At 36.6% G+C, this 13,154-nt stretch overlaps 1 protein-coding gene across 2 annotated transcripts in view; it reads right to left on the bottom strand.

Annotated features, from left to right (window-relative positions):
- Nucleotides 1–13,154, bottom strand: part of ESCO1 (establishment of sister chromatid cohesion N-acetyltransferase 1) — a 62,560-nt gene that overhangs the window by 28,573 nt on the left and 20,833 nt on the right. For both annotated transcript variants that reach the window (XR_012780136.1, XM_075533275.1), the window contains exons 5-7: nt 4,921–5,023; nt 3,155–3,215; nt 1,879–1,993 (exon numbers count right to left, since the gene is read on the bottom strand). Coding sequence is in view for 1 of the 2 variants with exons in the window: in XM_075533275.1 (XP_075389390.1) it covers nt 1,879–1,993; nt 3,155–3,215; nt 4,921–5,023 (279 nt within the window). In the remaining variant the exon portion in view is untranslated. The remainder of the gene's footprint in view (nt 1–1,878; nt 1,994–3,154; nt 3,216–4,920; nt 5,024–13,154) is intronic.

The raw sequence follows: 13,154 nt of genomic DNA, 5'->3' as shown, positions 1-13,154 counted from the left end.
AAATTTTTTTAACAATATGATAGAATTTCTAAACTCAACAAAGACACATAATCCCTTTATCTGCTCTGAAACTATTTGAACTACTAACTGAAAAGAACAAGATCTAAGATAGTATCTCTAGTATCTCAGAACTAGCACCAAATGGCAAAAATAAATCAGATAATAAAGCAACAATTGCGTATAAAACTAAGTGAAAGTTCTTTAAAAATACTGACAATGTACTACCTAAAATATTTGAGGCAGTCTTCAGAGTAATAAGAATTATGTTTCCACTTCCTCAATGATAAAAGGGAAATAATAGTAGTCCTACTACATAATTTTTCTATTAGGATTAACTGAATTAAAATAAGTAAATTAAATATGAAACAATGCAGTCAAAGTGTTAGGTTTTATTATCTTTGTCATCATCTTTAGGATCCAAGGGAAATACAATCCACAAATGTAATTTGAAACTTTCAAGCAGCCAAGTTAGATATAAAACAGGTGAAGTTTATTTAAATAATCTATTTAACACAACACATATCATATCATCAATTAAACACATAAGCAAAAAATTTTTTTAAACTTTTACTTTTTCTTCAGTTTGAGTCATAAGCAAAAATTTTAAAAACTATTACTCTTTCTTCAGTTTGAGTCTAATCCAAAATTCATGTGCTCAGATGTCATAACAGTTCTAGACTCTATGAGGATGAGTCAAAAAGTATTGCTACAAAACATAAAAATCTATTAAACAGAAATATCAAAGATGAAGCTACTGTTTCTCAACATATCCTTTATGTAGGACACACTGCTGAAGGCACTGCTCCTATACTGTTAACCCATCCCTAAAGAATTCTAGCTTCCTTAACATATATCATGTCAAGTATTTTTGGCATTCTCAAAGAATTCAAATTGTCTTCCTTCTAAATATCCTGTCAGTTTTAGTAACAAAAAGAATTCCATGAAGGGGCAATATCTGAGTTGAGGTGGAATGGGGTAAGATTTCCCAATGAAGATGTTATAGGCCAGGGGGAGCGGGAAAGGAGGGGAAAAAATGAGGAGCTGATGCCAGGAGCTTAAGTGGAGAGCAAATGTTTTGAGAATGATGAGGGCAATGAATGAACAAATGTGATTTACACAATTGATATGTATATATGGATTGTGATAAGAGTTGTATGAGCCCCTAATAAAACTAGTAAATAAAAAAAAAGATAATGTGATAGGCCAGCCCTTATTACTTTCGAAGAATGAACAGATATGTTACTGTGATGGAAAAATTCTTACGTGCAATTTTGTTGGCCTTTTATTCACCAGGGGAACTCTAGTAGTGTCATGGTTACATGTTGGCCTTTATCTGCATGCCCAGCAGTTCAAAGCCACCAGCAGCTCACAGGAAAAAGCCTGGGCTTTCTACTTACTAGTTAAGTCTTGGAAACCCACAGGGGTTGCTATCAGTCAGCACTGACTCCATAACAATGAGTTTCTTACTCACCAATGCCATTTAATTTCCTTAAAAGTTATTCATAACAATGACTCAATGATCATCCTCAGAAAAATCTTTCGAGATTACCAAAAGAGTAACCTTCTAAGCTGAGTTCTTTGCCTTGAATTTAACTAGTCCTACAGATTCCTTCAGAAGTCAATTTCAAATGGACCTTTCTTTTGAAGGCACCCTAAGCCTAAAGAGACTAAGACAAATGTAATACTGAGAGAATTTGTCTGCAGCCATCTATTGATCACAGAGATATGTTTAAATAGGTTGCTGGAGGTTGCTTTTGGTTGTTGAAGCCCATGCATGTATGAACTGAACCCTAGTAAAATACTTTTGACTTAACTTTCATATAACAAGTTACTTACAACAAGATTTTACAACGAGTAGAATCAAGTTTAGATACTTACTATGATCAACTGTTTTTCATCAGCTTTTTCCACTTCTTTTAGTTTTAAGTCTTTTGGAATTTTGATCTCCAAATGAGAATTGCACTGAGGCCAAGGATGATTTGGTGGTGTCTCCCTTAAAAATCGAAATCAAGACAAAACTTATTAAATGTTAAAATATCTGTATCACTTCAAATGTTTGGACAGAAAAAAATAACCTATTTTCTATAAAAATACTGACAAGTCCCACTTGCCAAAGGGGAAAAATTACCTAAGAGTATAAAAAATAAAGCAGAAAACTATGAAATTATAAGCAATAAAAATGGCAGTGTTTATTATTTGAGCAAATTTTATAGTTTTAATCATTTGAGTTACTATAGTTAGTCCATTATCAACTGCTTATGCCTAAACAAAACCATTTAACTCAACATTAAAGAAAAAACAAAAGCTTTAAATCAATTAAAATACTTTTACATACTATTAATGCCCAGTATTTCCAAGGGGATGGGTAAATAAGCATTCTCAAACACTGTTACAGGCACAATCACTTTGGAGGGGAAGTTAGTAATGCAAGATAAGTCCTACGGCTCTGAGTTTATCCAACAGATAAAAGTCACACAAGTAGGCATATATATGTGTCTACTGTTGTATAACTTTCAATTTAAATAGAAATAAACTAGAAAACAACAAAAAGCCCAAAGTAGACAACAATTAGGAAATGCATAGGATCCTTGTTTTTACATTATGAAACCTAACACTGAATTTAAAAGAATGAGGTGGAAAGAAATGAGAAGTAGCAAAGTACCCATAATGAGTATTAAGAAAAATAAAAGCTCTACTTGGTACAATATGCACTGGCATGAAAATCAATAGTGAAATGAAAAATTATGACTATCACTTTTTCTACTAGAAAACTGAGGTTACTACTATAACTTTGGGGGGGGGGAATCCCAACTCAAAAATGCCCATAGAGACTCACTCACTCTGACTCACTCGCTCACTCTCACACTCTCTAACTCACTCACTCACCTTCCCACTAACTAACTCACTAACTCAATCTCTCACTCACTCTCTCAGCCTCCCACTTACTCCCTAATTCACTGACTAACTCACTCTCTCACACTCACTCACTCTCCCACTTACTCCCTAATTCACTCATTAACTCACTCTCATTCACTCACTCACTTACTCACACTCACTCTCTCACTCTTATTCACTCACTCACTTTCTCACTCACTCACTCTCTAAAAAAAAAAAAGAAAAATGCTCATAGATACGTTTATATTTAATATCTTACCTGTTATCACTGTTTTTAGATGTTTGGTTATTGAGCACACTGTGCTGTTTGGGAGTTGAGCCTGTAAATTAAACAATAAAGTGAATAATGTATTAAGTTTTATATTAGCACTTGATATATTGGTCAAAAATTAATTATACAGAAAGAGGGGAAAACCCAACCCACTATAGTTCTTTGTTTAATACAGGCCATTATAAAGTTAGAGCCTCTCTCCTACTTAGGAGGTTATGCTTCAAAGAGAAAGCAGAAAAGCTTTTCTCTATGTGGACTAGAGAGTTGCAGTGAGATCTAATGAAAGATTAACAAGAATTTATATCTAGTTTCACCAACAAAGAAGGAAATTCCTTAAATGCCTACATATTAAATAACGATGTATAAATTACCAAGGGCACATTGGGAGGGGGGAGCGAGGGAAAAAAAAAAAAAAGAGGACCTGATGCAAAGGGCTTAAGTGGAGAGCGAATGCTTTGAGAATGATTGGGGCAAAGAATGTACAGATGCGCTTTATACAATTGATTTATGTATATGTATGGATTGTGATAAGAGTAGTGTGAGTCCCTAATAAAATGTAAAAAAAAGAAAAAAAAAAAAGAATGACGAGGGCAACAAATGTATAAGGGTGCTTTGCTCAATTGATGTATGCATGGATTGTGATAAGAATTGTATGAGCCCCAATAAAAATATGTATTAATTAAAATAAATAAAGCGGACTTGCCCGATGTAAAAAAAAAAGAATTTCACTGAAAAAAAAATGCCTACATATTATACAATCTCAAAATGGAAATACATACCTTTTGCTTTTTTAAAAGTCTGAACTTTTAACCACACTAAAAAATGAAATCAATCCATTTTATTTTCTAATAAGTAATTATATTTCTCATATTTATGACACTTGTCTCAACTATGAGAAAAGGTTAAAACGATATGTAATGGCAGCAACTATCTGACTAATTCTATTCCAAGAATACTTTCCTTTAGAAACAGGAACCATAGGAATTAAGGATTTCCTTCCTATAGTATATCATTGTGCTTCAGTTAGTGACTAAATCTCATCCAGCAGTTTAAATAATTATTTTCAAAGAAAATGTCACTAGAATAAAACTAAAAGCGGGAGGGGAGAGACAAGATTTTAAAAAAAACTAAAAGTAAAATTGCCATCAAGTCAATGCAGATTCATATCAGCCCTTTAGGACAGAATAAGGCTGCCCCTGTGAGTTTCTAAGACTATAATTCTTTACAGGAGTAGAAAGCCATGTCTTTCTTCCATGGAGCAGCTGGTAGTTTCGAACTGCTCACCTTGCGGTTAACAGCCCAAATCAATTCCACTTGTAACCACTATAACACCAAGGTTCCTCATCACTAGAATACAAGAACTTTTATATGGGATAAGTGGGCTAACTGCAGTATTTATTAAATCCATAAGATTTAAAATTTGACAATCATTGAAAGTTGAATAGTTAAGGTTAAAAAATAAAAGTACAGTCAGCTGTACTTGAGAAATAATACTATCATTAACTTAAGTTACTCTTCTTTATAGTGTCACAAAACAATAAAGATAAATAGCTTTTGGAGGAAGACAAAGGGGAATACTGAGATATTTTAAACAAGTCAATCAACAGAAATACCAAAAAATGGGCATTTGAAAAACAAGCAATGATAAAAATAATTAGGTTATTTAGAAGATAGTTATCTGTTACACTGTGAAAATTTTGCCTGCACAAAGTAAAATCCAAATAAAAATTTCAAAATATTACCTAGAAACTTACCCTCTTCCGCATCAATTTTCACTTGATTAAGCAGAGTTGAAACAGCAGTGGTATTTTCCACTGAGGTGTTTTCAAGCTTGGATTCCAAAGGTGAACTAAAATTCTGAACACACATAATTCATGTTAATACTTACATTTATACTGACCCTTGGATCTTATCCCAATATACTTTCAGTGAAATTAAGCATACTAAGAAAACTTCATATTCAGAATAATTGATGAAAACATTATCAGTCTCTCCACAGCTACCCAACCTTTCAGCTTCCATCATTCCCTTCCCCCATCTCATAGTAAATTTAAAACTTTACCACTCCCACAAATACATTCCACACTCATCTGGTTTTGTATATGTTTCATCTTCATCTCTCTAGATCTCTACTATACAATATGGTAGCCACAGTGACAATTCAGTATATAAAATGTAGTTAACTCAAATTAAGAAGTATTGTTTCAAGTGTAAAACACACACCAGGTTTCTAGGTAGAATAGCAAAAAGTCTCATGAATAATTTTTATGTTGAATACAGGCTGAAAAAGTTTTGCCTTTACTTTTTTAACCCCACAGCATATGTCCTATTTTAAGTTTTTATAATGACTCATATCCTAGAACTCTTTAAAAATCAAAGAGCAGGCTGAATTCATTTTTGTATTCTCTACCCATCACCACCTAAACAAACAATGGTTATTTTTGGCAACTTGGTGATATGTGTGTGGGGGTAGGGGTAGAATCCAACCTGTCAATTAGGTGGTAACCTAGTGATTCCTCCTGGGGAGGTTTATGAATGAGACAGTGAGCACTTCTCTTTCTCTTGCCATTCATCCTCTCGGCTACTCAAGATTCCATGTCTGCTTCTAGGAGCAGCCCCATGTGGACTGGCTATACCTTGTCACGTGGAACCTTGGGTCCAAGATACTCTGCAACCACCTGCCTGTGATCTCCCAGCTCCCCACTTCTGCTTCATCAGCCAGTAGCTATGTGAGTCTGAAGAGAGCTGCAGGTAGCATTCGACCCATGGATTTGTGTTGGACCGGGATAGGACACCTTCGTGATATATAAGGTTGTTTCTTATACTTTCTTGATATAAAGTTCTTTCATATACGAATCTGAGTGTCACTGGATTTGTTCATCTGGACCAGCAGTTTTCAACCTGTGGATTGCGACCCCTTTAGAGATCGAACGACCCTTTCACAGGGGTAGCCTGATTCATAACAGTAGCAAAACGAGTTATGAAGTAGCAACACAATTTTATGGTTGGGGGGTGTGTGTCACCACAACATGAAATGTATTAAAGGGTCGCAGCATTAGGAAGGTTGAGAACCACTGCCCTAGACAACCAGCCTAACACACAAACCCTTTATCACTAAATCAATCCCAACTTTTGGCAATCCCATGAATTACAGAGCAGAACAGATGGCCAGGTCTGTGCTCTGTGGCACTGCTGGAGTTCAAATCACCAACTTGGCAAAGCTGAGCTCAAACCATTGGCACCACCCAGGGACCTTTCTGTATTCTCAACAGACTCAATTTACAACACTGCCATAGAAGTCGCTCAGTAACTACTAAGAGAAAATACCTCTAAACGATTATAAATGCTATCTCAAGGAAAGGGGTTATGGTGGCATAATGGTTATGTGTTGGGCTACAATGGCAAGGTGGGTAGTTGAAAACTACCAATCGCTCTACAGTATAAAGATGGGGCTTTCTACTTCCTTAAATAGTTACAGTCTCAGAAACTCACAGGGGCAGTGTACCTTTTCCTGAGTCAGCATCGACTTCATGGTGGGATAATAGTTTTTGCTTCAGGGAGGGGAAAAAAAGAGGAGCTTGGTACCAAGGGCTCAAGTAGAAAGAAAGTGTTTTGGAAATGTGATGGCAACATATGTACAAGTGTGCTTAATACAACTGAATAATGGATTGTCATAAGATTTGTAAAAGACCCCCAATAAAATAATTTTTTAAAAATAAATTGCATTAAATTAAAAATATAGAATGCTTGGGGGGGAAATAGTTTTTATCGCAGAGAAATGAGGAGAAAAGCTACTAATTTTGTCTTTATACCAATATGCATTATGAAGGTAATAATGAACATGCATTATTTTTGTCACTAAAAATTAAAGCAGGAAAAAGATAAAAATGTGAGATATGCTTACTAATCATTCTTCTCATTAACAAATATAATTAAGCTTTAACATTCCAAGTTCCTAGTAATGTAATTCACAGGTGATCAAGTGGATGTTTTCCTTATTATTTCTCAGGACCATCGTATAATCGAGAGCAAAATTATAGGGGACCTTGTTTTCTACAATATGGGTGTTTTCATATTCTCTACTTTTCCCGTAAGTTAGGGCTCTGCCTGGCTCTGAAAGTGATTAACCATATATTCTGGCTTCATCACTTACTAGTCACTCAGACTAGTTACTTATAACTCTAAGTTTGACTTTTCTCATATAAAATGTGGATTACAAAAGAAACTATATAATGTATTATGAGAATTAGACACATCTCTGCTTTGACTAATAACAAGGCAGTGTTCATTAAACATGACCTCTTGTGATGACTAAGATGAGCTACTTGTTCACGTCTTAGTAACTATGGAATAAAGAGAAATCTGTGACTAATATGATATATATTACTTAAAGGCTCAAAACCTGTATCTTCTGTAACTTAAAACAGTGTTGTCGGTAAAGCAGGCATTCAAATGTGTCTTGAACTGATACGGTTACCACCACATTTCCTAGTTACTTTGTAAAAGTGATTATATTAAGTGATAAACGTGAAAAAATTCACACCAACTTTCAGAATATGGGGAGAGAGGAGAATATAATAGAGGGTGGTAGGGTATTCAACTATATTTGTAATGGACTTTCTTTAAAAGACCTTAAATAAGTCAACAACACAAGGATCAACCTATAACCCCCTCGCAGGGGGATGAATAATGGAAAAGTGGGTGAGGGGCGACGGAGGATGATGTAAGATATGGAAATAATAATCTATAACTTATCAAAGGTTTGTAAGGAAGGGAGAGTGGAGGGAGGGAGGGATAGGGAAAAAATGGAGAGCTGATAAAAGGAGTTCTAGTGGGAAGAGAATGCTTTGAAAATGATGGCAGCATAGGTGCAAATGGGCTTGACACACTAGATGAATGTATGGACTATGATAAGAGATGTAAGAGCGCCCAATAAAAATATTTAATCAAAAATAATAATAAATATCATTCAACAAAATTTAGTTTTGGTCAAATCTAGGAGGCCGATACATGAGTGTGTGTTAGTCTCTGTAGTAGTCTGGATGTTTGTAATATTCAAGAATTTCAAACCAGAAGAAAAATTACTAATAGAGCAACAAGTTCCAATGTAGTGGTATAGTTGATACTCATTGGGCTGCGATCCCCATGGCTAGCAGCTGTTGAAACCAACAGCAGCTTCTTGGGAGAAAGACTGCTTTCTACTCCCGTAAACAGTTACAGTCTCAGAAGCCAAATAGAAGGGTGCTATAAGTCAGCAGTGACTCGATGGCAGTGAGTTTGTTTTGATTTCTTAGTGTTCAAGCAGAATACATAAATTCAAAACACATTATGAAAAAGCAGGGTTATAAAAAAAAGAAGCAAAATAACATGTGCTACCTAATAAAGCATCTCTATGTGCAATGGCTGGCTGCTAACTGAAAGGTCAGTGGTTCGAAACCATCCCACGCTGAGTGAGAAAAACGCAGTAGTCTATTTCGGTAAAGATGATGTTCTCAGATACCCCACAAAGGCGATTTACTCTGTCTTTGGGGGACACTATAGGTCAGGATTGATCTGATAGCAATAGATTTTATCTTTTTCTTTTTAAAATCATTTTATTGGGGGCTCATACAACTCTTTACCACAATCCATACATACATCCATCAATTAGGTCAAGCACATTTGTACATTTGTTGCCATCATCAATATCAAAACATTTGCTTTCTACTTGAGCCCTTGGTATCAGCTTACTTTTTTAAATCTTATCTTGATATATTTTAACCCACTGTTGTGAAGTTGAAACTTTAGGCCAAAGGAATTTAAAATTTGCATTTCAATAGTCTTCATTATATGACTGCCTTTCTAGAGGTATTTATGCAACACTTATGCAACAGAAAATTAAAGCACATATTTCCTAACATGTCCCTGGAGTGTTACTATCAATTTCCTGGAAAAGATTTAACTTTATTTAATTCAAAGCCATCCCATCTCCACTAGGAGCCTTCTTACTCAAACAAAGTGACTTCAGAAATTTCATGGAAAAACAGAATTAATTGATCAGAGATAGGACTTCAGGTTTGGAAATGAACTCATCCACATATTAGGTTAATTTCCCATTTAAGATCATATGTTCAGCACTTACCCAAGAACAAAGTTCAGAGGAGGAATGAAATCAAGAAACCCTGTAAAGAACTGGGTAAAGTGAGGGTACATGGAGGTGATTGCAATGGATGAACTGAAACAAAATCTATGACACATTGACTATAAAACACTTCGTTTCAATTCATTCATTGTAATCACCTCAATGTACCCTCATTTATCCTAGTTCTTCCAAGGACAAAGTTTCACCTAATTCACAATGAAGTTTGAAAAACAGTGTATTGTAAAGAAAGGTCAAAAGAAAATGGAATTTTTCCACAATTTTTAAAAAATTCCCTCATACTAACCTACCCCTCACTACTGAGTTCTAATTGCTACTACTGTCTATTTGGCAAAATCTATGGATAATAATGATCTACCTATACTTTCATTCTCATTTGTATAGAAAACAATCTAAGAGGACTATACAAGGAAACTGGCAAAAGGCTCATGGGAAAATGGAATTGAAAGATAATGGAACTGTCCCACAAGTTTTATGAGGCCCCTTCGTGGTACGGTGTCTGTTACTTTTAAGGTCACTTTAATTTTTAGCACATGAGTATATTAGAAACTGATAGATTTTCAGGCCTTCTGGCCTAAAGCCAAGACTCTTAACTCATTCAAATTTATTCCTACACCAAAATGCTAAAGAAAATTTTAAATTACTTCCAAAGTTTCGGGTAACTTGATTTGTTTCCCTCTATTCATAATTAATATTATGCAAAAGGATCCTTGAATACAAGTGGTCAGAGCACATCATGAGGCAAAAAATGCTGGGCTGAGAATCAGAATACCTGCATTCTAATTCCATTTGTGCTATTTCATGCACTTACTGATAAAGAGCAAAAACAACGGTCTTAAAATGTACAAGAGGATATCCAAAACAGACTCAGAAAAGTGCTGCTGGGCAGGCTTTCATAATAGGGGTTTTTCCCATTAGGCAAACATGGAGCAACTTGCTCTAGGTTAGTACACCCACTGGCATCACCTGAGAAGGTTCTCTCTGGCTAGTGAAGTTTTTCGTGAAAGTAATTTTGCTCAAACCTAATTTTTTGTGATGGTTAAGAGAATAGCATGTGGCTGTGAAATTTTGTTTCCTGCTTGGGAAAAAATGCCACGGAAATGGTTGTGATATTGAATACAGCTAACAAGGACAGTGCTAAAGGAAAAACAAAAAAGGTAAAATATCGACTAATGACAAATCTCGTCTGGACATCCATCAACTTCCCAAATGGACAAAAATGTAAACACAAGTTATGCACTTGTGATTGAAGACCAAAGATGGACCATTGAAGAAAAGGAGAAGTTATCCATGCCATCTTGGAGCTTGGTCCAGCAAATTAGATCTGGGAATGATAGGGCTCACTGTGAAATTTGTGCCTCAGATTCTGACTGACCAGGAAAACGTGTCAACTGGAAACCTTTCGGACTTTTAAAGAACAGCTCCTAAGTGACCCAGACTTTTTTGGCAAGGTCATTACAGGTAATGAGACGTGGTCTTCTTACCAAAAGCAAACATCTAGCCAGTGGAAGTCGCCATCATCACCTCACCCCAAAAAAGCTCTTCAAATCAAAGAACTAGATGATGCTCATTTGCTTTTTTGATGTGAGGGGGATAATGCATTTGGAGTTCATTCCACCAGGTCAGACTGTTAATAAAGCGTTGTATTTAGAGGTTCTGAAAAGACGTGTAATGGTGCCTGATTTGAGGCAGATGGGGGACTGGTTTTGACACCAGGACAATGCACCTGCTAACACAGCTATCCCCAGTGTGCCAGTTTTTGGCAAAAAACAGCAAGTCTCTCTTGCCCCACACACCTTACTCACCTGACCTCGCTCCGTGAGAATTCTTTTTGTTTCTGTGAATGAAGAGGGCCATCAAAGGACAGCAATTTGATGACATAGAAGAGGTGAAGAAAAAACGAGGGAAGTGCTGTCAGCCATCCAAACAGATGAGTTTGAAAAATGTTTCCATGAATGGAATTGCAGATTTGACAAATGTAGGAAGTGTAATGGAGAGTATTTTGAAGGTGATAGGTTGTTTTGTAAAAAAAAAAACTTAAATACATAGATTTTTATGGGGTGGGGGAGTTGATTTGCCCAAGTTGCAATTCATTCTAAGTCTTAGAATTGGACTTAATTTTAAGTTTAATCACTGTGAATTTTTCCCCCCGTGGTTATAATTAGTAGAAAAAGAAAATAAGATAGTGTGTAAAATTAAAAAGAAAAGCTAGAATTCAATAATCTGTCTTATATAAAATGAAAATGTTAAAAAGAGGAACAGTGAGGATGATTGTTATTAATAAGAGACAGCTATAACCTTATGATTAGGTCCAAATAAATAAGAAAACCAAAAAATCTCTTACAACTTAATAGGATACCTTAAGAATTCTCTAAGGTCTGTGGGGTCAACCCCAATTCCAGCTATGTTGACTCACTCCCCAAAAGATTGCATTACAGAGGACAGCACTGAAAATACAGCCCAGGGAGAGAGATGGGTCCAGGGAGAGAGGTGGGTCATAGGAGCAAAAAAGAGCAAACCAAGAGGGAAAGAGAGAGAGGACTGCACCCTGGCTCAGCAAGCCCCGAGGACGACACTCCAGCTCAGGGCAACCAAGGCACAGAGATTGGGGGCTGTAGGGCCGATCCCACCACAAGACACAAAGTCTCCTCATTAAATCCCACAGCACTGCAGGACTGGAAACACATTGTGGGCACTGTGCTCAGTCTGACCTTCGTGAGGGCAAAACACGAAGGGAGCACAACAGAGCAAGGGGAGCAAAACAATGAAGTCCCCAAGGAATCCTGAAAATAGACTTCAGACTCAAGAGGGCAGGGCTTGGCATCTCATCAAACTAAATTGGAAAATATACATGCGGGTCAGCAGACAGAACTGTAACTATTTATAGGTCCTTTTTCCCCCTTTCTTCTTACTTTTTATCATGTCCTCTATATAAGATTGATAAGATAAACAATCCTGAAGAGAAAACAACAGGATTGACAGACAGGAGAAGGAGGAGGTGGGGAAAGAGAGGGGGAACAAAGAAACCAAAGGACAAGGGAACAATAAGAGATCTACCATCAATGGTGAGGAGGGTGTAGACTGCCTGGAAGGGTTTGATCAAGTGCAGTGTAGCCGAGAATTACTGAGGGCCAAATGAAGTTCAAACATGATAATGAGACAGGAAGAAATGAAAAGGAAATAGAGGTAAGAACTAGGAGGCAAAAGACCTTTATAAAGGTATAACTATAGGCACGGATTCAAGTCCTTCCTCAGTGCAAGAACACTGTGACGCTCAGCTTCCTGACATGATCACTGAAGTAAAAATGGGGCATAAGCAAATGTGGCAAAGAAAGTTGCTTGTGCCCGGCTATTACAAGATATGGTGTCTGAGGTCTTAAAAGGCTTGAAGTTAAACAAGCGACCATCTAGCAGGGAAGCAACAAAGTCCACATGGAAGAAGCACACCAGACTGTGTGATTACAAGGTACCCACAACAGGATCAGGTATCAGGCATAAGAAGACCCAAAACAATCATATCAATACGAATGAGGGGGGTCGGATTTGAGACCCAAAGCCCATACGTAGACAACTGGACATCCCTTCAAAGAAAGGTTACAGGAAGAGATAAATCAGCCACGGTGCAGGACAGCACACACGACATTCCTCTATTTATTTTTTTATTCCTCTCATTCTTTAATGCTTGCCCCATTCCCCCACTATCATGACCCAGTTCTACCTTACAAAGCTGACTAGACCAGAGCATGTATACTGGTACAGATAAGAGCTCTCAACACATGAATCTAGGACAAATAAACCCCTCAGTAACAATAATGGTAGTAGTGATACCATGAGGTAGTAAGGAGAAGG

The sequence above is a fragment of the Tenrec ecaudatus genome, chromosome 15 (assembly GCF_050624435.1).
Source record: "Tenrec ecaudatus isolate mTenEca1 chromosome 15, mTenEca1.hap1, whole genome shotgun sequence".
Taxonomy (NCBI): domain Eukaryota; kingdom Metazoa; phylum Chordata; class Mammalia; order Afrosoricida; family Tenrecidae; genus Tenrec; species Tenrec ecaudatus.
The sequence above is the reverse complement of the archived record's forward strand: the minus strand, read 5'-3'. Positions and strand labels throughout refer to the sequence as shown.